Source organism: Bos taurus, chromosome 2, assembly GCF_002263795.3.
Source record: "Bos taurus isolate L1 Dominette 01449 registration number 42190680 breed Hereford chromosome 2, ARS-UCD2.0, whole genome shotgun sequence".
Classification (NCBI taxonomy): domain Eukaryota; kingdom Metazoa; phylum Chordata; class Mammalia; order Artiodactyla; family Bovidae; genus Bos; species Bos taurus.
The window spans coordinates 102,759,022-102,783,990 of NC_037329.1; the positions used below are offsets into that span (position 1 = coordinate 102,759,022).

The 24,969-nt window shown below is 36.9% G+C and overlaps 1 protein-coding gene across 2 annotated transcripts in view; it reads right to left on the reverse strand.

Annotated features, from left to right (window-relative positions):
* Nucleotides 1-211: 211 nt before the first annotated feature.
* BARD1 (BRCA1 associated RING domain 1) overlaps nt 212-24,969 on the reverse strand; it is a 95,058-nt gene continuing 70,300 nt past the window's right edge. The window contains exons 8-12 of one of the 2 annotated variants that reach the window (NM_001192701.2): nt 19,558-19,587; nt 16,426-16,558; nt 15,577-15,669; nt 4,766-4,863; nt 2,495-3,393 (exon numbers count right to left, since the gene is read on the reverse strand). In NM_001192701.2, coding sequence (NP_001179630.2) covers nt 3,061-3,393; nt 4,766-4,863; nt 15,577-15,669; nt 16,426-16,558; nt 19,558-19,587 — 687 coding nt within the window. In that variant the 3' untranslated portion in view covers nt 2,495-3,060. Of the gene's footprint in view, nt 3,394-4,765; nt 4,864-15,576; nt 15,670-16,425; nt 16,559-19,557; nt 19,588-24,969 lie in introns of both variants that reach the window. The other variant, XM_005202787.4, reaches the window with a different exon arrangement.

Below are 24,969 nucleotides of genomic sequence, written 5' to 3' on the forward strand. Positions count from 1 at the left end.
GGAAATATAGTCAATAGTATTGTAATAACTGTGGTGATGAACAGCAACTAGTTAACAAGGTGACCATTTGAAATGTAAGTAAGTATTGAATCACTGACGCACACATGAAACTAACACAATACTGTCAATTATATTTCAATTAAAAAAAAAACCACAAGGGAATCACTGTGTAATAAATGACACTCTTAATGACGATTCCAAACTACCAGCATTACACTGTATTCAAAACATTTTATTTAAGTAATAAAGTACTTAAAACACATTTGAAATATAGTACTCAAAAAGATTAAGCTTTTGTCAGCTGAAAGATTTCCTCACACATCTTGCTGAGCCTCATTCTTCAACAGTGCAGAATAGGCCCCTTCTATAGAAGAAACAGAGATATGCAAGCACAAACAACTTTAATGGTTCACGGTAATTAAGAAGGAAGTGTGAATCTCTGACTGAAAAATGAAAATAATTACAAGTGTATCTATACAGAAAATACAAGTTTTCAAGAGCTTAACATCAATTAGCTGCTGTCAAAATAGTTAAGGAAACCTAATATAAAAATGCTTAATAGTGGGGCACAACATATGACAAAGAGGGAAGACAAACCAAGAGAATGAACGAAGGAAGGCGAGATGTAAATATCAGAAGCGTTTTTACAAACAGGGATTCAGATCAGAGAAAACAAACACAAATTTGTCTAGGATATGACCAATGAGGTAACAGAAAGCAACCAAAAGTCAGTTATAAATCAAAAATGACAACCAAAATCCCAGGGAGTCTTAAATTATTTAATCCAGACATTATCTAACCCCTCAGAATTGCTTAGTGCTAAATATGTTGTTCATCATTCTCCATTAGAATGAAATGCAAAACAAACACATTACTGGTTGAATAGAGTGTTTCAGAGCTAATTCACCCTTTGAAGGTCAGGATCAGCAGTATTATTGTGTTAACACAATACATTTCTTAATATGGAAAAATACATTTCTTAATATGGAAAAATAAATTGCAAAGAAGAAATTAAAGTAAACTTTATTTTGAAACAATCAGCCCAATTTCAAACTTCAAATAAATGGACCTTAAAATGTTCCTGAACTTCAGACTGTCCATATTCTAACCTAATGGTTACCAAAAGGGACAAAGCTGCCAAGTCTCAACAGTAACACCCTCCCCATGTTTTCAATATTATAAGTACATTAAATTTCTAGAAAGACTTATTAAAGAATTCTACTTCTTAGAAAAATGTTTTTAAATGATCCAATCTACCTTGCTGATTCACAAATAAGAACACTCAGCCCACAGTAACCTCCCCAGGTCTCCCCATTCTCGGCTGATGTCCTGTGCACTACTTTGCAGCCCTGGCAGTCCTGGGATCATGAGCGGGCCCTTTTCATTGCTACCATTAAACTTACTGTCACAACCTTTTGTATCATCTGGACAAACTCAGTTTGAAATCAAGTAATTAGCAACTTCTGCCCTCCCAGAAACCTAAACATGAAAAACAATTTATGAAGAAAGAAATTAAGACCTATGAAAAAATTATGTTAAGGATATATGTTAAGGTCTACCAGAAAGACTGCATTCTAAGTCACTTATATTTGACTAAAAATTTGTTAGTCTGGTGAGACCTCCTAAGAAATACTGAAATTAAAATATGTTAGAGAAAATGTTCTACACAGTTAGATACATATGCTATTAACAGTTATAAGCTGATTATTAATAAGCAAGTATATACAATAAAATATCATGAGCCCAATGTTGATTTTCACCAAAAAACGGTAATGTGAAGATTCAAATCATGATTTCCTGATTAAAAGACTTTTTTTCTTTTTAGAAAAGGGGGATAAAAATGTAGGAATAGTCATCCAAGTAAATTATAAGTAACTAAAACACAACTGTAGAAAGCAAAAGTATTTTAACACCTATGGTGGCACATTTAGACCAGGTAAACTATTTTCATTATAATAAAACCAGAATAAATTATTTGACAATATTATCTGCCTACTAAACAAAGGCAAATATTTTTGCTGGTGGCAGGTGTGGACTTTTTTTCATCAAAGAACATTAAAAGTGAGAGACGTAAAGATACCACTTGCAGATGTAACCAAGAGTTCTGATGCCGTCTCATTAATCTTTGATATCTGATGGCATGAATAGTGACTTCCCAGGTGCTGCCGGGGGTAAACAATCTGCCTGCCGATGCAGGACATTCGAGAGATGTGGGTTCTATCCTTGGGTCCAGAAGATCCCCTGGAGGAGGAAGATGGCAACCCACTCCAGTATTCTTGAGAGGAGAATCCCATGGACAGAGGATCCTGGTGGGCACAGTCCATGGGGTTGCAAAGAGTAGGACATGACTGAGCATCTGAGCACAATGTGAATAGAAAGACATGATGAATCAACACATATGCTAGTTTTAAAAAGAAAAATTCTTTAAAGCAATCTCAGCACTCAGCACCTAAATGGTAAATACAGAATGAATTCCTAATCTGGCAAACAATATATATATATTAAGTTAAGTAACTCTTTGGGTTAAGAAAAATACTCATGAAATAAAGGTTTCCAATAATTTTTTTCTCCTGAAGACTCTGGCCCTTTTCACTCTTCTCACATTTTAGGTGTGCTATGAATGTGTATGTATATGTGTGTTTGGTACACATACACACTTAAATATATATATATATTAATTCAAGGGAAAAAAGTATATGAATGAGTCTGCTGCTGCTGCTTGCTGCTCCTGTTGCTACGTCACTTCAGTCATGTCCGACTCTGTGTGACTCCATAGACGGCAGCCCACTAGGCTCCCCCGTCCCTGGGATTCTCCAGGCAAGAACACTGGAGTGGGTTGCCATTTCCTTCTCCAATGCATGAAAGGGAAGTCGCTCAGTCGTGTCCGACTCTTCGCGACCCCATGGACTGCAGCCTACCAGGCTCCTCCGTCCGTGGGATTTTCCAGGCAAGAGTACTGGAGTGGGGTGCCATCGCCCTCTGTGATGAATGAGTCTACCTATTTGTAAAAACGTGACTGATGAAAACAGTGCAATCACTAGGTTATCACACTGTGGGAGTTCAGTTGTCAAGAGGGAGCAACTCAAAGGACATCACACAATCTATAAACCAGCTGGAAGGAGCCATCCAGACTTTGCCCTGCCGAACCCTTTCTGGGCGATGATTAGACAAGTCCTCATAGATGATATACTGTGTGCAGAAGCGCTGATCAGAATCAGGTTTGGCATGGTACGCGACTGTATTGATGCTTTGAGTCACGTCACTGTCTGGCTTGGGCTTTCTAATGAGGATCTGGCCCCCACCGGCAGCGACAAGCTTAATAAGGTTGTCCTTTGGATGGTGTTTGAAGGTTCCCCCCAAATAGAAGTAACATCCATCAAACAGCTTTGGCAACTGAAAAAACAAACAAAAAAAGCTCATTAAAAGCAGACAAAAATATTTAAAAACACTGCACATGAAATAAGGGAAATAAAAAGTCACAAGCAGTTAAGAAGTTATTTAATGAGGTGCAAGGACAAGACACACTTCAAGAACTCTCTGGGTTAAGTAACTCTTTGGGTTAAGAAAAATACTCATGAAAATAAAGGTCTCCAATAATTTTTTTCTCCTGAAGACTCTGGCCCTTTTCACTCTTGTCACATTTTAGGTGTGCTATGAATGTGTGTGTATATGTGTGTTTGGTACACATACACATTTAAAATCTGTTCCTCAAACTTCTTGTATCAGAATCTTTATTCATACTTGGTAAGACTTAAAGTCTCAAGAATTCCTTCCTACCATATCTAAAATATGCTTTGGGTATACCAAGCTAAACGTAACTGTAAGTCTAACAGCTTGTCCATGGAGCTTTCCAGCTCTGCCCATCCACATTCAGATCCCTATATACTACCAACCCAGGTTCCCCCAGGGCAGCACGTGGGAGGGTGGCCTCCGGGGTTCTAGAAACATTTTCCTTAGAGCACAACACATTAGAAAGCCAGGGCCAGAGAGCCACTTAGCTATAAACACATTTCTGTGTACTTTATAGAAAAAGCTTCACAAGTCCCTTCTACAAAAATTCTTCAACATTTTTAATACACTTGTACGTCAACAGAAAAATGGAATTTTGTTCAATAAAATCTCAATATGTGGTAATAAAGACATGGTTAACTAAACCTGAGCATCAGCTGTCTTCTTTCAAACTACCTGCATCTAAGACTTCCCTCAGACTCTGAAAGGTTTATGGTAATGTTTGAAATGCCCAAAATGCAGTAACCATATGAAATTATTACCTTCTGGATTTTACTGCTCATTGTTATCATCTCTCAGAATCAAGCACTTGAAATGAGCACAATTAAAATTTTAACCAGGGGTTTCCCTGGTGGCTCAGTGGTAAAGAATCCGTCTGCCAAGGCAGGAGACATGGGTTTGATCGCTGATTGGGAAAGATCCCACACGCTGTGCAGCAAATAAGCCAGTGTGCCACAACTACTGAGCCTGGGCTCTGGAGCCCGGGAGCAGCAACTACTGCATCCCGCATGCCCTAGAGCCTGTGGTCCACACAATGAGAAGCCCGAGCACAACTACAGAGTGTAGCCCCCTGCTGGCTGCAACTAGAGAAAAGCCTGTATAACAATGAAGAACCAACACAGCCAATAAATACATAATTAAAAAAAATTTTAATCAGTCACCTGTACTTGTTAAAAGGGCAGGAGGTTTTTCCTCATGGTAATAACACTATTAATTTATGATAAGAACAATGAAAGCAGAATCAAAAGGAAAATACCAGCTGTTCTCTGTTGAGCCTGCTTTTCTGTGGTCCTTCAGGAATTTCATACTTTTCTTCCTGTTCACATTCTTTGCTTTGTAGACATGCTTTCACCCCTGGCAAAAACCAAGGATAAAAGCAAAATAAATATCAAGTGAAAAGTATTTCTTTCACATTGAAATGAAGCCATTTACCTAAGCCGTTTTTCCTCTTCATGGTTAAGTATTGCTCTGAAACAGAAAAAGAAACCTAACTTACGCCAAAACAAAAGGTAGTAAAACTGATCTTTCCTTCACAAGACTAAGCAATGAGGCAGTACTGAATATAAATTTGAGTTTTCTTTGTAAAAAACCTAAATCAATACATTATTCCACATACAAAGTAAAAATCTAAATTTTAGTTTATGGCCATTATCAAAATTAGAGTGAATAAAAAGTCCCACGAAGTTCAGCTCACAATGATCTGACCCCAAGATCTAACCATCTGCCCCACTCATCCTGGCAATCCCATGTCTAACCTCCTGTTAGACTGTAAGTGATCAGACATTCAGCAAAGTACCTGAGTCCAGAACACCTCATTTAAGCTGGCCACCTAACAGGGGCTCTATAGCACTTGTTAAAATAAACAGTAAAGCAGAGTCTGCGACATGTTTGGAATTGACAGGTACACACTGCAGTCACCAAGGGACGACTGGTGAGTACTTCAAATGCCTTAGAGCTGCTTCAAGGAAATCAGTCCTGAATATTCATTGGAGGGACCGATGCTGAAGCTGAAACTCCAATATTTTGGCCACCTGATGCGAAGAAATGACTCACTGGAAAAGACCCTGATGCTGGGAAAGATTGAAGGCAGGGGGAGAAGGGGATGACAGAGCATGAGATGGTCAGATGGCATCACTGACTCGATGGACGTGGGTTTAGGCAAGCCCCGGGAGTTGGTGATGGACAGGGAAGCCCGAAGTGCTGCAGTCCACGGGGTAGCAAAGAGTCAGACATGACTGAGCAACTGAACTGAACTGAACTGACAGCTGCTTCAGTTGAGATGTTCCAAGATATTATATAGTATAACAAAAGTCAGAATATTTTAATGACTGAATGCTCCATCTCTTCAAAAGCATAGCTTTGTCAAGGGACTGAATTTTTCTTAACTTGGAGCTATGAATACATATCACAATTCAACGTTCAACGCTGGCATATCTGTAATTCTCTATCACGTGATTCTTAATTTTCTGCTAGTTTTGCCTGTGTTTTGGGGTCCCTTTCCCCCAATGTTTTCAATACAAGAATCCTATTTAGCTAAGTCTGCTATGCTGAATCTTATTCCGATCAATAACTTATAAATATGATAGTTTATAGAAACTTTTTCTTGTATGTAATTAAAAACTATATTTTAAAAATATAATTTTAATAACCACTCACAGGGTATAAAAAACTATCTTTCCAATGAAGCTAATACTAAACTATCAATTTTACCATTTATTAAAAAATGAATTTCAAAATAAAAATTATGACTAGGTCAAAATCATACCAGAAACACTGACAGTGTGCTTACATGATATAGTATATTAAATATCAACACAAAAAACATTACCAATATAACCAAATAACTGACTTACCTCAGACTTATTATTTCACATATAAATTATTCCTTTTACTTTATGTCACTTAAATATGTAGCCCCCTTCTCCTAATGATATTTGCAGAGCATTTATACTGGTTTAGATGAACTGTACATGCCGGTACATAAAGCCAAGAACTTAACACTGAATACCCTTATGACGTCTAACTGTAACAAGTAAACAGCTAATGTATAACTACAAAAATAAATAAATACACTGTGCCTATGCTGGCTGCTTACCAACCTTATGGGTTTATGTGACTGGTTATTTAAACTATCAAAAAATCATACTAAAATTATTTTAATTGACCCAAGGGATTTGCCAGCATTAGTCAATTAACAGAATATAGCATTAACAGATAGTAGAATGAGACAAGCATGGCATCAAGAGAAATGAGACAGCAGACACCAAGAGGGTAGCTTTTTCAGTGTAAATATGCCTCAAATCATAAAACTTCCAGCCTTATAGTAATTGTTCAGTAAATTTCTGTAAAGGTAGTCAGAAAAATCCAAGGCTCTAATTATAACTGTTGAGCTAAATGAAGAATGCATTCCTCTGATATTCTCTTATTACAAAGAGAAACATTTTGCCAACTCTCTCTGCCACTTAATATCAACTAAAGAAGGAAAATATAGTTCCCCAATGGCACCCCACTCCAGTACTTTTGCCTGGAAAATCCCATGGACGGAGGAGCCTGGTAGGCTGCAGTCCATGGGGTCGCTAGAGTCGGACACGACTGAGCGACTTCACTTTCATGCATTGGAGAAGGGAATGGCAACCCACTCCAGTGTTCTTGCCTGGAGAATCCCAGGGATGGGAAACCTGGTGGGCTGCTGTCTATGGGTCACACAGAGTTGGACATGACTGAAGCGACTTAGCGGCAGCAGCAGCAACCCCGCCCTGCCCAAAAACTAAGGAACAGTTTCCAGTTCTATGATAACATGGTAGAATTATTGCTGCACAGAAAACGTGGAGAATTTTTTGAACTCTGGGTGAGAATAATGCCTACAAGGGCCTTGCAAATTACATAATCATGTTGGGTATCTCGTCTTAAGTGGGAGGAAGTTATGGAGACTGTAATGGTCATATGCACATCTTAAAGACACAGAAATTAAATGATTATGATGAACTAAATCATATAAATTGTACCTGTTTTGGACTTAAGACTACCAATTTGAAACTCCTGATGCTTCATCTAATCAAATTCTTCATTTCACAGGTAAAGGAAAGTTAAATTCTTTAAGTGACATAAGTGAGATAAAAACTCAGATATCTTCCAACTCCTAGATCAGTTTTTTCCTATCTTTATTTTATTAAAAAAATAAAGCATTGTAGGAAATGCAGGTACTCTCTACTCAGATTTAATATATTATATCTCTCTTAAAATAAATGGCCAAACCACTAAACAGATGACTAAATAGGAGGATCCCTATTTTTAAGAGATTGCTGCTAAGTCGCTTCAGTCGTGTCCGACTCTGTGCAACCCCATAGACAGCAGCCCACCAGGCTCCCCCGTCCCTGAGATTCTCCAGGCAAGAACAGGGGAATGGGTTGCCATTTCCTTCTCCAATGCATGAAAGTGAAAGTAAAGTCACTCAGTCATGTCTGACTCTTCGCGACCCCATGGACTGCAGCCCACCAGGCTCCTCCATCCATGCGATTTTTCAGGCAAGAGTACTGGAGTGGGGTGCCATTGCCTTCTCCGTTTTAAGAGATTAGCCGTGTACCAAAACATCAAAAACTGCTGACTACCTGGGAGTTTGGGAGCAGGGAGAATAATGCATTTGCCTTTGTCTTCAGTGAATCAATGAGTTTGTTTAATTTGAAACCGAAGCTGCCACTCTCTCATTTGTACCCTTTGAGTTTCAGAATAGTCTCCAATGTGTCAGTAGACAATTATAATTACACTTCATATCAACTTCCTAGTTGACTTTTTTTGTAATACACCAATTGAACAGATTTACTACAACATGAAAAGAAGACTTTAAACTTTCAGAAACTTAAATGGTGATATTTATCTAATCCAATTTCATTTATCCAAACCAATGAAATGGATGAATCTACAAGCCAAAATACTATTTAAAATTACTACTTTAACAAACCTAAATAGATAATCATTAAGGTAATTATTATTAAGATTAAGGTAATTATTAATAATAGAGAATAATCAAAGTTTTAATTACTCAATACTATGTTAGTTAACTAAACTGCAACAACAATTATTAAATCTATTTTCCATATTAAACAATCAGAACTTTCAAAATATTCCTAGTCATAAACTCATCTAAAGTAATAATATATACTGTAATCCTTAATCTCTATAAAGACTTTAAAACAGGCCATTTTCACCAATTTAACATTTCCTTACTGTACAGCAGAGACAATACTTAATATCCTATGATAAACCACAATGGGGAAGAATATTTTAAAAAAGGATGCATATATACATATAACTGAATCACTTAGCTGTAAAGCAGTAATTAGCACAGTGTAAACCAATTATACTGCAATAAAACTACTTTCTAAAACTGAAACAAATTATATTTTGTATTTGTACTTAATAAAGTCCATATTATTTCATCATCTGCATAGTTCAGCAGAAATAAAAATCTATGCAAGATCACTGCTTAACTTTCTCAGCTAAACAGGAGGATCTGAATCCAAACTGAAATGACTTTACACGAGTAACTTATATTGCTTATATAAACACAGATTTCTGAATATGCCAGAAAGATACATACTTTAAAATGTGTCAAGCCACTACCCTTGTAAAAGTATGCTTTATAACATCTTTACTTGTCACATGTAGTATTTTAAGATTGTGACCAAAGCTATCATTTTGCAGAGACATAGGAATAAACTAGCTATCTTACTAAAACGCAGAGATTCTTTTCAGTTCAGATGTATTCCTGATCATGTCTACCATTTCAGGTAAGCTTTCCTTGTGCCCTGATTTTATTACTTTTTGATACAGAGGTAAGCAGCCCAATTCCCAAACTACTGCTTAACTCAAAGTCATTAACTCTTAACTAATTAAGGCAGCTCCGGCTACCTAAGAAACCTCTGGAACCTGCATACTAATGCAGCTTATGAATTCTGGGATATGATTTTTTTTAAAAAAAGAGTCTTGTACCATCCAAAAATGTACTTCTTTATTTTAAATCTCCAGTAACCACTCTTGCCTCCTACTTCATAAAACCATACATATCTATGGATGTGTATTTTCATTTTAGCTACATAAACCACTGATGATGTTCATTAATTTCTATTAAGCTTAGTCACTTTTCCTAGTTTTAGAAGGAGAAAAAGGATTACATAAATGGGAGTAGGTTCCTAAATCCACAGCTACACACAAATGATTACAGAATTTAATGAAGACAGAATAAAGCTTTAAAATGGAAATCTGTCAAATGCTCCAAATTCCAAATGTCCAAAGGGGAAATGATCCCTCGATGAAGCCACAGAACATGCTCACTCTCTTCAAAAGCCAGAGCAATAAACAAACTCTTATTTTAAAGAACTGTTATTCTTCTGGAGCCAGTGGCTATTTGCATTGACAATTAGAATTAAATATTACTCTCAGCCAAGGCTAAATGGTATTCTAAAAAAAATAAAATGAAAATACAGAATCAAAAATTTTATGTCAAAATCAAAAATCCTAATAAATATGTCATTAGATCCAAACAAGGCACTAATATAACTCAAGAAAACTGTATATTAGTAAATTTCCTTTCTGATTCTATTAAAAATGAACACCAAAGTTGTAAAAACAAAACAAAATAAAAAATTATTTTTTAGATGCTAGTGGGCCTTTTAGTCAAATAGGCTATCTTATCACTAAATTTTAGACAAAAGGAAATTGTTTTTAAGAGGAAACTTTCTACAACAATGACAAAAATGGGAAAACAACTTTTATTCTCACTGTAATTTTAAAAAAATTGGATGGCAAGTAAAAGAGCTAAAACCAATATTATGAAATTCCACAGTGAGGATGGAAGGACAATAAAATGAAGGCTGAAAACATAAAAGGTAAATGCTCCTCTCATGCCATCATAAACATTTGGATTTAGAAATCAACTGTCACAAATCATTAGATTTTGCATTTTCATATAAATATCATTGAACAATTATTTATTTTTGGCTACATTTTAAGCCAATATTCTAATTACAAGCATGAAAGTGAAAATGAAGTCGCTCAGTCGTGTCTGGCTCTTTGCGACCCCGTGGACTGTAACCTACCAGGCTCCTCCGTCCATGGGATTCTCCAGGCAAGAATACTGGAGTGGGTTGCCATTTCCTTCTCCAGGGGATCTTCCCGACCCAGGGATTGAACCTGGGTGTCCCGCCTTGCAGGCGGACACTTTAACCTCTGAGCCACCAGGGAATTACCAGCATATTTATACATAAAAATATATTTCTTCATAAGACAGTGTGCTAAGTTTATTTATTTTACTTAATGCATATTGAGAAGCAGGTCAACTTCTATCACAAAAGTATATTACTGTATGATAAAATTTGCTTAGGCAAAATTTGGTATCAATTCTAAAACCTTGTATTATGAATAATAATATCAAATCAACCCTTCTCTTTATAAATGTGGTTAACGAACAAAGTCAGTCTAAGGTTCAAAAATTTTCCTAATAAAATATTTTAAAAACTCATACTTGGTGCTCTTTTTTCATTGTATATTTAACACAAATTATTTATGTAAGATTTCTATGTTCATTGGACAATAACCATATTAAATTGTATCTGGCTAGATCTGCATAACAGGCATACACAATTCATTGCATCAGATTCAAACAATATACACACAGAGGTTCTAATTTCCCTGATTAAGAATGAAACCATTAACTCCTCAATAAATTTTGAGAAAAGATCAAAAAGAAGATCTAATTGTTATTAGAATTTAAGAATTTGAATTTCTTCCTAAAACACTTGAGACATATATTGATGTTAAAACTGTTATAAACAAATAGACCTCTACCAAATCCAATCCATGACTGTTTACTTCCTTCGCCTGTACATATTCACACATTTATGTAATATTGACAGAAAAGATATAAATGTTTTATGCTCTTTAAAAAGTTTAAACAAATTTGTTTTTCATATTTCAGACCTAAGTTATCATATAAAAATATAAATTTTTTTCAGAAAATATCTTTAAGCATTTCAGAAATTTCTTAATCCTCTAACACTCCAGTTATTCCCCCCTATTTCTTGTTATAAGAAATAACAATAGAAATCATGTTTTTTTCCTTCTCAATTACTTGCTTGGGTAGCTCAGAAATAGGACTATTAGTATAGTAACAGATGTTATTATTTTTTTTTCTTAAACAATCTTTGGTAAAATATTTCTGTAAGCATGAAGTTGTCTAACTAATCTTAGTTGACAGAAATGCTTTGGTATATTTATTTTTTGGTAATTAGCAAAATATGAATAAAATTTTTCTTTATTTTAAAAATTCCACAGCACTCTCAATATCCTTTTAAAGAAAATTTTAATTGAAAAACATGTTCATTAATCTGATTATGAAGTTATTTGTAAAATGATGATGTAGTGATTGTCTTTTAGGTTCCACCTTCCACATCTAAAACAAAAACAAAGCAACACTGTATGTGGCCCTTCCTCTCCTCACAGATGAAAGTCCAGAGTAAAATGTTTGGCACATTCCCACACCAATTTCCTTAGGTGCTAAGGTCTTTCAAAACTTCTACATTTTATTTCAACTCAGATGATAGTGGGGAAGAGATTATGAAAGAAAAGATGACAGTCATCTGCTCTCCCTTTCACAATGAGAGGAGAAATGAAGAGGCAGAATTCAATTTTTTTTCAAAAAAAAAAAAAAGGTTAGGCTAGAGGAGATTTGAAAGCAGTGTACTGAAAAGAACAGTGCAGTAAAATACATTTTCTCTTTCTGAAGGTTAGTTTACATCTTTAGGATGCAGTTCCATCTTCTTCATTCTCTAAGAGATGAATACAATTTATACATCTTCTATTTTTCATTCTAGCCACCTCTTTAATTACCAAAATCACCCTGTACAGGGATGGTTATTAGTTTCCTGTGAGGAATCGGCACCAAAACTAGGACTAAAGTAGAATCTCAGGCACAAACTCAATCTTGAAGAAGGAATTTTCCTATCTATGCCTCCTGTTTCTATAAAATAAATACCATCCAATAAAATATCTGTAAAATAAACATGATGAGAGAGAATGCCTGATACAATAGCATAATTATGGCCTATTCTTAGAATGTTCATGCACAGTTCATTAACTATGACCCTGTAAGATGCTCCATATATATAAAATAGAAAAATAAGAGATATTAACCAGTTAAGAGAAAAATACATTTAAACAGAAAACTTCCAGTTAAATTTGGATCCAAGGAATCCAGACTGTTTTATATAATTATTTTTGTTAATTTATTTAAATTTGTTTAATTTTTTAAGTAAGTCAATTCCCTATAGAGAAAGTTTACATGAAACTTCATCTTCAGTCTACTTGGTTTATGGAAAATACTGAAAAAGTTAATACTAAACATTCTACAGAGTTCAGCCAGTAAAGATTTTGTCTTTCAGGCAAGTTAGTGAATATCTCAAACACAAAACTTAGTTTTAATAACTCATAGATCTTTGTGATTAGTTTTGAAAGCTTTGGCCCATCATATCATTCCTTAATATAGATGATTTTCAACTAATTTTGAATACCTCTGAACATGTTTTTAAAAATCACACTACGTTGCCTGACATTAAGAACAACACAAAATAATAGAAAAATATATTAGGATAGAAAGTGTTCTTGCAACTATTTCTTGCAACTAAACCCAGCAACTATTTAAATTCATTGTCTCAAACCCTGAACCTATTCCTCTTTGTATTTTGAATTAGAAAATATGGGGATGTGAAATTCAGTAAGAGATTCCATCCACCTTTTATCCTAAAAGAACCACTGATATTAAGAGTATGTTATTCACTACTGTGACAATCACCAAATAGCACACTATTAAGTCAGCTTGAGTCCATTAGTGATTCTATAAAAATGACATGGCCAAGCCATTAAAATGACAAAACTTCCATTTCTTAAAGAAGGCAGATTTTATGGAAATGAATACTGTAGTCTGTATATGTAACAAGATGCAAGTTCAGCAAATTCACAAGAACTAGACTTACAGGGTAAGTGGTAAGTGCCTTAATATTTAAAATTTCACATAGCTTCTTTATTACTGAGATTCTTGTTACTATGAAAATCCATTCCTTTTTATAACCACTGGCAAGGTTTTTGGCAAAAGTTGAGTACAAAAACATCTATAATCATGGAAACATTTTAGGTCAATTTTTAAAATACTGAGGCCCAAGAAGACTTGACACAAATCTGAAAGGGAAACAAAGGTCCAAAAATAAGGGACTAAAGAAAAAACTTTTTTTCTACATAAATGGCCAATCAGTCCAACTTCTTCTCATACTTTTTAGCTTGGCTGACTGGCAGAGTAGAGTAACAGATACAGACTAGAACAGAGAGAGCGGCCCTGCTACTTATACATGTCACAGACCAAATCAGTGGAGACAACTATCAAAAGAAAAGTGGTAGCTGTTTTACTGAGATGAATATCAACTGCTAAAAGAAAAGTTTTTACCAACCAGTTAATTTAAAACAACAGATTAATAATATAATTCAGGCTTTGATTGAATCAAGCAACTCTACCATAAAACCTTGAAAGTACAAATCTTAAAACAAAAGATTTTTCAAAACTAACTCTAACCCATCATTTGCTTCTTACAAAGAAAGTTTCATGAAAAACACTATTCTTTAATTTTAAAATTTGAAATAATTATAGATTCACAGGTGATTGCAAAGAAATGTACAGGAAAGTCTCATGCACTCTTTTTCTAGTATCCAGTGTTAATATCTTACACAAAAATAGCACAATTATCAGCACCAAGAATTTGACATTGATACAGTCCAAAGAACTTACTCAGATTTCATCAGTTATACATTCAGCATTTGTGTGTGTGTGCACACACAGACCTGACATTTAATCATATATGGAGACTATGTAATACAACTACCTCTAAGATCAAGATATTCAACTATATTGTAACAAGACTTCACAGGTCCCTCTTTAACAGACATTATTCTTTTTATAAACAATCAGTTAGCAAAAAGGTCATTTCATTGTCCTATTTTAGCTGTCATATCAAAAGCAGAAGACACTTTAGTAATTGAGGAGTAGAAAATAACCTTGTACAAGCTTTCTTTTTATTTTGTTAAGTCCTAGGTAAAACAAACAGGTGAGAGCTGGGAAGGTGAAAGGCAGCATCAAAGGAGAAGGTGGTTGACTACCATCTAGAAAGGAGTAACAGGAACACATTTTCATCAGAGGTTTAGAGAATAGCTAGTGTAATTGCCCCCAATCAGGTGGTACAATTGCCTGGAGGATCCCAGGGATGGAGGAGCCTGGTGGGCTGCCGTGTATGGGGTCGCACAGAGTCAGACACGACTGAAGCGACTTAGCAGCAGCAGCAGGTGGTACAAGGCAGTCTCAATTTTCAAAGACCTTCCTAAAACAAATGATATTAGCTGAGAGAGCTAAAGAGAGTTATGCAGATAAGTTTTTAGACATCACAAGGAAAAGCAATAAACTAATTTAATAGTCATATATTTAAAACAAGCATTTATTGAGTTAAATGTATCATACAATGGTAATATGGGCTTCCCAGATGACTCAGTGGTAGAGAATTCATCTGCCAAGCAGGAGACGTGGGTTTGATTCCTGGATCAGGACGATGCCCTGGAGAAGGAAATGGCAATCCACTCCAGTACTCTTGCCTGGAAAATCCCATTGACAGAGGAGCCTGTCTGGCTACAGTCCATGGCCACAAAGAGTCTGATATGACTGAGCAACAAAACAACAACAACAATAATGGTAACACAGATTGCTTAAGCTTACAGGTCTATTACAGGATCCATTTACTCTGGATTAAAATAGTTGGTATGACAGGAAGATTTTGAAATGAGAACATACTTGTATATATTTACCAAGAACACCTAAGTGATACCATTAATATGAAAAGCTTTTTCAAAATGTAGGGACTAAACAGAGGTAAAAAACATTAGCATAAGGTCCTTAAATAATTACTGGCAATACTGCAATAAAAAAATGAAATTAGTCTATTTAATTCCCTTTGTAATTCTCCCAAATCCAATACTTACATTCAAATTTTAGGATCCAGCATCCACTGAGAATTCCAAGCATACATTTCAGGGTGCTTTGAACTGTATCACCAGGAACAATGACATGAGTTACTACAATACAAAAAAAGCAGTAAGAGAAACAGAAATATAAACCAAAATAATTATTTAACTAGTCCACTTACATCTGAATTTTCTTCCAAGGCAACAATTTTTATACTTTGGTAAAGACTTCTTTATTTAATTTCATTCTCTATTATGGCTACCAATATGAAAAGTTAGATCACAAATCATAAATCTTAAAGCCACACAGAGTGTATGTGTGTGCTCAGTCGTGTCTGGGTCTTTGTGATGCTATGAACTATAGCCTGCCAGGCTCCTCTGTCCATCGGATTCTCCAGGCAATACTAGAATGGGATGCCATTTCCTCCTCCAGGAGATATTCCCAACTCAGGACTCAAACCCACATCTCCTGCATTGGCAGGTGGATTTTTTTTACCACTGAGCCACCTGAGAAGCCCAAAGCCACATTGGCCAAAGCAAATTTCTTTTCTATTTCCAATTACAACTAAGGAATTAAATAAAGCATTACATTGTTCGACCATTTATCTGTCATTAGCAAACTCATAAAATTGCTCTTCTGACATATGCCCTAAAATAGGGGCAAAGCTTTAAACTTTATATTCCCTAACTAAATGAAGACTGTAAGTAATTTACAACTATAGAAACCTTTTAGAATTATTACCAGATTCAAAGTATATAGTCAGATTCCAATGGGTAAAATGTATAAATTATCAAGGTGAGTTCTACAATGGAATTACCCATTTAAAATTCTCTTCTACCAAAACTAAATAAATAAATAATCCTCACCTGTACCGTCAAACTCGGCACATTTTTTAGCCTTAAGAATCGTTGCAAGCTCACTGAGCATTTTCTGTTGTTCGGAAGAAAGTCCACTGCCTATAAGTACAAGAGGCCCATCCCGACGCTGACCAGTGTTTACCTGTCAATAGAAGAGGTGATGCCATAGTGTCAAAAACATTTAAAGGCTAGAGAAAGATTAAACTGCGTTTCAATTGATATGAGCTCGGATTTCTCTACTTTATCTAGTAATTCCCAATAATTTCCAGTGAATCGTCACTCAGAACCTTAAAGCACAATGCATCTGGTTCTATTTCTTTACCCCCTGCCCCTAATAAAACACCATTTGGGATACCTCTCTATAGTTAGGGTGTCTTGTTTCCTCGATTCCAAAGTGGATCTCTCTAGGGTTTTCTAACTTCATTCTGTTACCAGTAAGCCCCACCTTTTTATAAAATAACCCCAAATACCCACTTAAAATGATCAATTCTCTACCCCGCCCAAACTAACTTACTCCAACAGAGCTAAACCCAACCTGGTGTGTTTAATTTAAACTGAGATTACATAAAAAATGAAAAAACACCAAGGCTTCTAGAACAGCACTGATCTCGAAGACAGAAAACAAAATTTTAACAATGAAAGAATTATTTTTCAAAACCAACAAAGTAAAAACAGACAAGGGAATACTGAAGTTATTATATCAGATTCACCAACAGAAATAAGTCACTGGAGTTTATGAAAAGGAAGTGCTCTAACAAAGATTAATGTTTTCACTTTAATAGAAAGACTTAGAATTTACTGGATACAAAAAAAGACAAGAAATTTAATTCCAAGAAATTGGAATGAGAGTTAGCCAAAAGCTACCTGATGAAAAAAAGCAATGATCCAACAGATAAGAAAGGGTAAATGAGCACTACTGTATTACAAGATAAAAAGCAAGACATAATACTTTAATTTTCAAACACAACACAAAGGACCCTCCTACATGTATGAGTGTCTAAGTATTCTGGACCTCTGGCCTCTCAGAAGTTCCACAGAATATGAGTGAAACACTGCAAGTATAATTACCAGTATAGTTCAGCAACTAGACTGGAGGAAATTTATATTTAAATATTCACTTCACATATCTGAATAATGATAATTTAGCTGGTCTGATGCCCTACAATATTACATGTAAATTGCTGGCTACATCTCTAAACAGACTGATCTCAATAATTCATTCACTCAAAATGCATTAAATAGGATTCTACTATATATTAAGCAAGAATGTATTCATGACATTTTAAAAAACATTTCTATAAAGTTTTTTTAATGACAATATTCAGCACTTAAAAGTTTCCGCTTCCTGAACTACTTTTCTTGAAGGTTCAAGTTATAGAGGTTTTACTGGACGTGCCGTGCACACACCACACGCATACTGACATCACATATCTGTCCATTTATCTTTCCTATTCACTCAATTATAAGATGAGGTAACCATCTTATAAATACTCCATAACATGAAAATAGTTCAGTCTACTTTATCAATTACTATATTATAATCATATTAAAAAACAGCATTTCAAATATTCTTGTCAGTTTACAAATGAGCATCATAAAGTAGTTCTATATGGAACACATTACTTTTCCATTTTTATAACTCCAATTCAGCTAAATGAGTTCTCTGCACAAAATAAAAAGTGAAAAGATATCAATTGTAAATATAGCCTATGATACTACTTCCATCAATTTCAGGAAAGCACCAAAGTAGGTCAAGCATTTTTCTATCTAGTTTCTAAGTTTGAATAAAAAATAGAAACTGGCACTAATTTCTCATAATTAAGGAAAGCTATTAAAAATAAACAAAATCAAGCAAAGAGCTGTCAAAGCCACATATCTAATTTGGGGCAGGAGGTGGGAGTTTGGAGGCATTTGATTTGAGTAAGCAGAGGTCTCAGAATCAGGAGATTCAAAAGCTGTTCAGAAAATAATCCAAAGGTTCAATAATCTGTTTTTAGAGATATTAGATACTATGTACATTGACATTAAATAAACTTATCTAAGGAATAATTTGATATGAAACTTTTTCTTGGAAAAATTAGTTACTCTGAATTCATCAAAATTAATGAGTTTACCAAAAACAAAGTTTAAAAAACTACAACAAGAGCCAGAGGGAGTGAGGAAGCATGCCATGTGTACATCTGGCTCCCTACATTGTCCCTGGTGGCACCAAGGACTTGAAATGGGAACGTGTCTGGGGGATTCAAGAAACAGCAAGGCAGCCTATGTGGCTGAAAGAGACGAGTGAAAGGGAGTCTGATGCCATCTGTCGAAGAAGATCCCAGATCTTGTCTTTAGTGAGTATACACAAAGAAGCAACTTTTTCAACTTAAGGAATTGTTACTGTTCATGATCATTTCCTTAGCCAAGTAGCTACCATTAAGAGAGTAAATAACGATATTCACTCACGGGCAGTGTTCATGTGACATGCAGGAAGTATAGGTTTCTTACATTTAACAAAAACACAAGAGTAACTGGAAGGCCAAATTAAGCATAAGAGTGCCACTTTCAGATTCCAATAATACCATGACCGTATCTTTATTTTTGACACATCTAAAATAATCCTTTTCCTGATTTTTACATAAAAGAAATATTGGCAAATGACAACTTAGTTACATTATGTCCTGCCATCAGAATCCAAGTCCAAATGAATAGAGTAAGGATCAATTTATAGTTAAGTACAATAGGACTGAATGAATACTGACCTAAAATTTTCATAATATTCCGAATTCACTCAACTTTTAATTCATCTATTGGAAAAAAATGTGTTGTGTGTTTTTTTTCCCTATGGTGGGCTAACCCTGAGCAAATCAAACTACATGTTAGTTTTCTCATCTATAAAACAAGGAAATTAAACTGCTGATTTCTAGGTTCTCTTCCAGGTCTAGAGATAGGGCACACTTACAAGGCTGATGCCTGGAGCAAGGAGATTAAGAGTTTTCAAAGAATAAGGGTAACCAGCCTGTGATAGCATATACTGTTGTTCGGTTGCTCAGTCATGTCCAACTCTTTGCGACCCCATGGACTGACCGCAGCATGCCAGGCTTCTCTGTCTATCACTGTCGCCTGGAGTTTGCACATACTAAAGAAACAGAGGAAAACAACAGAATGGGAGAGACTAGAGATCTCTTCAAGAAAATTAGAGATACCAAGGGAACATTTCATGCAAAGATGGGCTCGATAAAGGACAGAAATGGTATGGACCTAACAGAAGCAGAAGATACTAAGAAGAGGTGGCAAGAATACACAGAAGAACTGTACAAAAAAGATCTTCACGACCCAGATAATCATGATGGTGTGATCACTGACCTAGAGCCAGACATTCTAGAATGTGAAGTCAAGTGGGCCTTAGAAAGCATCACTACGAACAAAGCTAGTGGAGGTGATGGAATTCCAGTTGAGCTCTTTCAAATCCTGAAAGATGATGCTGTGCAAGTGCTGCACTCAATCTGCCAGCAAATTTGGAAAACTCAGCAGTGGCCACAGAACTGGAAAAGGTCAGTTTTTATTCCAATCCCAAAGAAAGGCAATGCCAAAGAATGCTCAAACTACTGCACAATTGCACTCATCTAACACACTAGTAAAGTAATGCTCAAAATTCTCCAAGCCAGACTTCAGCAATATGTGAACCGTGAACTTCCTGATGTTCAAGCTGGTTTTAGAAAAGGCAGAAGAACCAGAGATCAAATTGCCAACACCCGCTGGATCATTGAAAAAGCAAGAGAGTTCCAGAAAAACATCAATTTCTGCTTTATTGACTATGCCAAAGCCTTTGACTGTGTGGATCACAATAAACTGTGGAAAATTCTGAAAGAGATGGGAATACCAGACCACCTGATCTGCCTTTTGAGAAATCTATATGCAGGTCAGGAAGCAACAGTTAGAACTGGACATGGAACAAAAGACTGGTTCCAAATATACGTCAAGGTTGTATATTGTCACCCTGTTTATTTAACTTCTATGCAGAGTACATCATGAGAAACGCTGGACTGGAAGAAACACAAGCTGGAATCAAGATTGCTGGGAGAAATATCAATAACCTCAGATATGCAGATGACACCACCCTTATGGCAGAAAGTGAAGAGGAACTCAAAAGCCTCTTGATGAAAGTGAAAGTGGAGAGTGAAAAAGTTGGCTTAAAGCTCAACATTCAGAAAACGAAGATCATGGCATCCGGTCCCATCACTTCATGGCAAATAGATGGGGAAACAGTGGTAACAGTATCAGACTTTATTTTTCTGGGCTCCAAAATCACTGCAGATGGTGACCGCAGCCATGAAATTAAAAGACGCTTGCTCCTTGGAAGGAAAGTTATGACCAACCTAGATAGCATATTCAAAAGCAGAGACATTACTTTGCCAACAAAGGTCCGTCTAGTCAAGGCTATGGTTTTTCCTGTGGTCATGTATGGATGTGAGAGTTGGACTGTGAAGAAGGCTGAGCGCTGAAGAATTGATGCTTTTGAACTGTGGTGTTGGAGAAGACTCTTGAGAGTCCCTTGGACTGCAAGGAGATCCAACCAGTCCATTCTGAAGGAGATCAGCCCTGGGATTTCTTTGGAAGGAATGATGCTAAAGCTGAAACTCCAGTACTTTGGCCGCCTCATGCGAAGAGTTGACTTACTGGAAAAGATTCTGATGCTGGGAGGGATTGGGGGCAGAAGGAGAAGTGGACGACAGAGGATGAGATGGCTGGATGGCATCACTGACTCGATGGATGTGGGTCTGGGTGAACTCCGGGAGTTGGTGATGGACAGGGAGGCCTGGCGTGCTGCGATTCATGGGGTTGCAAAGAGTTGGACACGACTGAGCGACTGAACTGAACTGAACTGAATGCCACTGTGGTGATGATGCCACCCAACTATCTTATCCTCTGTTGCCCCCTTCTCGTCTTGTCCTCAATCTTTCTCAGCATCAGGATCTTTTCCAATGAGTTGGCTCTTTGCATCAGATGGCCAAAGTATTGCAGCTTCAGCATCAGTCTTTTCAGTGAATATTCAGGGTTGATTTCCTTTCAGTTTTAGTTCAGTTGCTCAGTCATGTCTGACTCTTAGTGACTCCATGGACTGCAGACTGACTGGTTTGTTCTCCTTGTTGTCTAAAAGACTCTCAGAGTCTTCTCCAGCTCCATACTTCAAAAGCATCAATTCTTCAGTGCTCAGCCTTCTTTATGGTCCAACGTTCACATCTGTACATGACTACTGGAAAAACTATAGCTTTAACTAGATGGACCTTTGTTGGTAAAGTGATGTCTCTGCTTTTTAATACACTGTCTAGTTTTGTCATAGCCTTTCTAGCTTTTCTCCCAAGGAGCAAGTGTCTTTTAATTTCATGGCTGCAGTCACCATTTGCAGTGATTCTGGAACCCAAGAAATGAACACCTCAAATTAGAAACATCTTCAGTTACCTCCTTATCTTAAACAATCAGGTCAATCACTGAGTATCTGCTGCCTCTACTGGACAAGAAGCCTTCTCTGAATGGTTCTAGATGTGTTTACCCTTTTCTCTCATTTTCCCCCATCTGAGCAGTAAAGATACACTGAGTCCATCACCCCTCTCTTTAAATCCTCTCATCTTCACTTCACACACCCATCCCCAACACCACTTGTAGTTTCAATCCTCTCTACTTCACAAGGACACACAACAACAGCCTCCTCACCAGTCTTCAGTCCCAGCCCGCCCTCGCTATCCCCCAGAGTCCCATTCCACTGAGAGAGACACTGAGGGTGCCTCACTAACTGGGGAATAGTCTCCACTCCTCCACAGAGAGCTCAAGGTCTTTCCCAATCTGATCCCAACCCAGGTCTTTACTTCCAGTTCCTCTTTAATACACCTCATGCTCCTCTCACACTAAATTCTAGTTTCTCAAATTTCTAAGGTCCTTTATATCTCCTTGTCTCTGAGCAGCTGTTCCTGAGATCTGGGCTTCTATTTCTGCTTTGTGTACCTGATTGCAGTGGCCAATGAAAATCCATTCCTCACTCCTTCTAGACTCTAATAGAGTCCTAATGCTGTTCATATCTTCAAGGATTGACCCTATCTTCAACCACAATGTATGTCAAAAGCAATTATGTGACCAGTTCTGACCAATAAGACGTAAGAGGAAGTCCATTGGAAGGCTTCTGGGAAAGGTTTTAGTCCTAATACTGGACACTGTTGTATCTGGAATTGTGGCAATCATCCTACAATCACCAGCAGGGAGATTAGTGAGGACACAACCACCACACTGAAGACAGGGAAGCAGAAGAACAGAAAGAGTTTAGATCTTTGGTGCAGCCTTGTAATTGCTAAGCCAAATTATAACAAGAACTGTCATATATTGAGATTATATAAGAGAATATACTCTTTAAGTATTTGAATGTTTTCTGTTATTTGCAAATAAAAGCCAATATAACACAGTATTAGATATCTTGCTAAAACTTGTACCTTCAAAGACTTACTTAGACATCATGTTACCTTCTCTTCTGATCCCTCCTAAAATCAGCTTCTTTCTTTAAGACTCTACTATACATTTGTATGGCATCTATTACAAATATACTGCAGTGTGTAATAATTTTTTTTACATCCATATTCCCAACTAAACTACAGGCTCCTAAGAAATAGGCAATTTTTCCACAAGGCAGCAAATGGCACCCACATCTACTCCACTGGTAAAGTAAAAAGTGGATGTGTTAGTAGTTCAGTGGTGTTTGACTCTCTGTGATCCTATGGACTGTAACCCGCAGGCTCCTCTGTCCATGAAATTCTCCAGGCAAGAATACTGGAGTGTGTTGCCATTTCCTACTCCAGGGGATCTTCCTGACCTAGGAATCAAACCTAGGTCTCCCACACTGCAGGTAATACCATCTGAGAAAACAGTGAAGCCTAAGTCATATTAATTCTACTCTTTCTCCATACTTCGTCTATAATCTATCCAAAAGTTCTGTTGGCACTAACTCAAAAATACATACCAATCTCATAACTTTTCACAACTTCCATTGCTGTTCCCTTAATTCAGGTCATCATGGTCTCTCTCTCTTCTTTACCAAGAAACAGTCCAAGTAATTTCGCTGCTGCCACTCTTGCTGCCACTCCATCTTTTGATTAAAAGCTGCCAGAGTGAACTTGCTAAAGTGTAAATCAGATTATACCATTCCTTGCTTTAAATTCTTTCAGTGGTTTCCCCATTACTCTTAGACATGCCCTATGTCAAAGCCTTTGACTGTGTGGATCACAATAAACTGTGGAAAACTCTGAAAGAGATGGGAATACCAGACCACCTGACCTGCCTCTTGAGAAATCTGTATGCAGGTCAGGAAGTAACACTTAGAACTGGACATGGAACAACAGACTGGTTCCAAATAGGAAAAGGAGTACATCAAGGCTGTATATTGTCACCCTGCTTATTTAACTTCTATGCAGAGTACATCATGAGAAACACTGGGCTGGAGGAAGCACAAGCTGGAATCAAGATTGCTGGGAGAAATATCAATAACCTCAGATATGCAGATGACACCACCCTTATGGCAGAAAGTGAAGAAGAACTAAAGAGCCTCTTGATGAAATTGAAAGAGAAGAGTGAAAAAGTTGGTTTAAAGCTCAACATTCAGAAAACTAAGATCATGGCATCTGGTCCCATCACTTCATGGCAAATAGATGGGGAAACAGTGGAAAGAATGACAGACTTTATTTTGGGGGGCTCCAAAATCACTGCACATGGTGATTGCAGCCATGAAATTAAAAGACGCTTACTCCTTGGAAGGAAAGTTATGACCAAACTAGACAGCATATTAAAAAGCAAAGACATTACTTTGCCAACAAAGGTCCATCTAGTCAAGGCTATGGTTTTTCCAGCAGTCATGTATGGATGTGAGAGTTGAACTCTAAAGAAAGCTGAGAGCTGAAGCATTGATGCTTTTGAACTGTGGTGTTGGAGAAAACTCTTGAGAGTCCCTTGAACTGCAAGGAGATCCAACCAGTCCATCCTGAAGCAGATCAGTCCTGGGTGTTCATTGGAAAGACTGATGTTGAAGCTGAAACTCCAATACTTTGGTCACCTGATGTAAAGAGCTGACTCATCTGAACAGATCCTGATGCTGTGAAAGATTGAAGGCAGGAGGAGAAGGGGACGACAGAGGATGAGATGGCTGGATGGCATCACTGACTCGATGGACATGGGTTTGGGTAGACTCTGGGAGTTGGTGATGGACAGGGAGGCCTGGCGTGCTGTGATTCATGGGGTCACAGAGTCGGACATGACTGAGTGACTGAACTAAACTGAACAGAACTGAGTCACCAGCAACAATGACTTTCTCTCTAACCTTCAAACACACCAAGGTCACCCACTGAGGGACCTACACACTTGCTGTTCCCTCTACTAGGACACTTGTCCTCCAGATATTCACCTAGGTGCTCCCTTGACATCAATCAGGTTTCAGACCAAATATCAGTTCTTTAAAGGCTCTCCTTGATGACCCAGGTAAAATGGTACCTTTCTTGAAGCCCACAACCTCCAGTCTATTACACTCTATAAAGT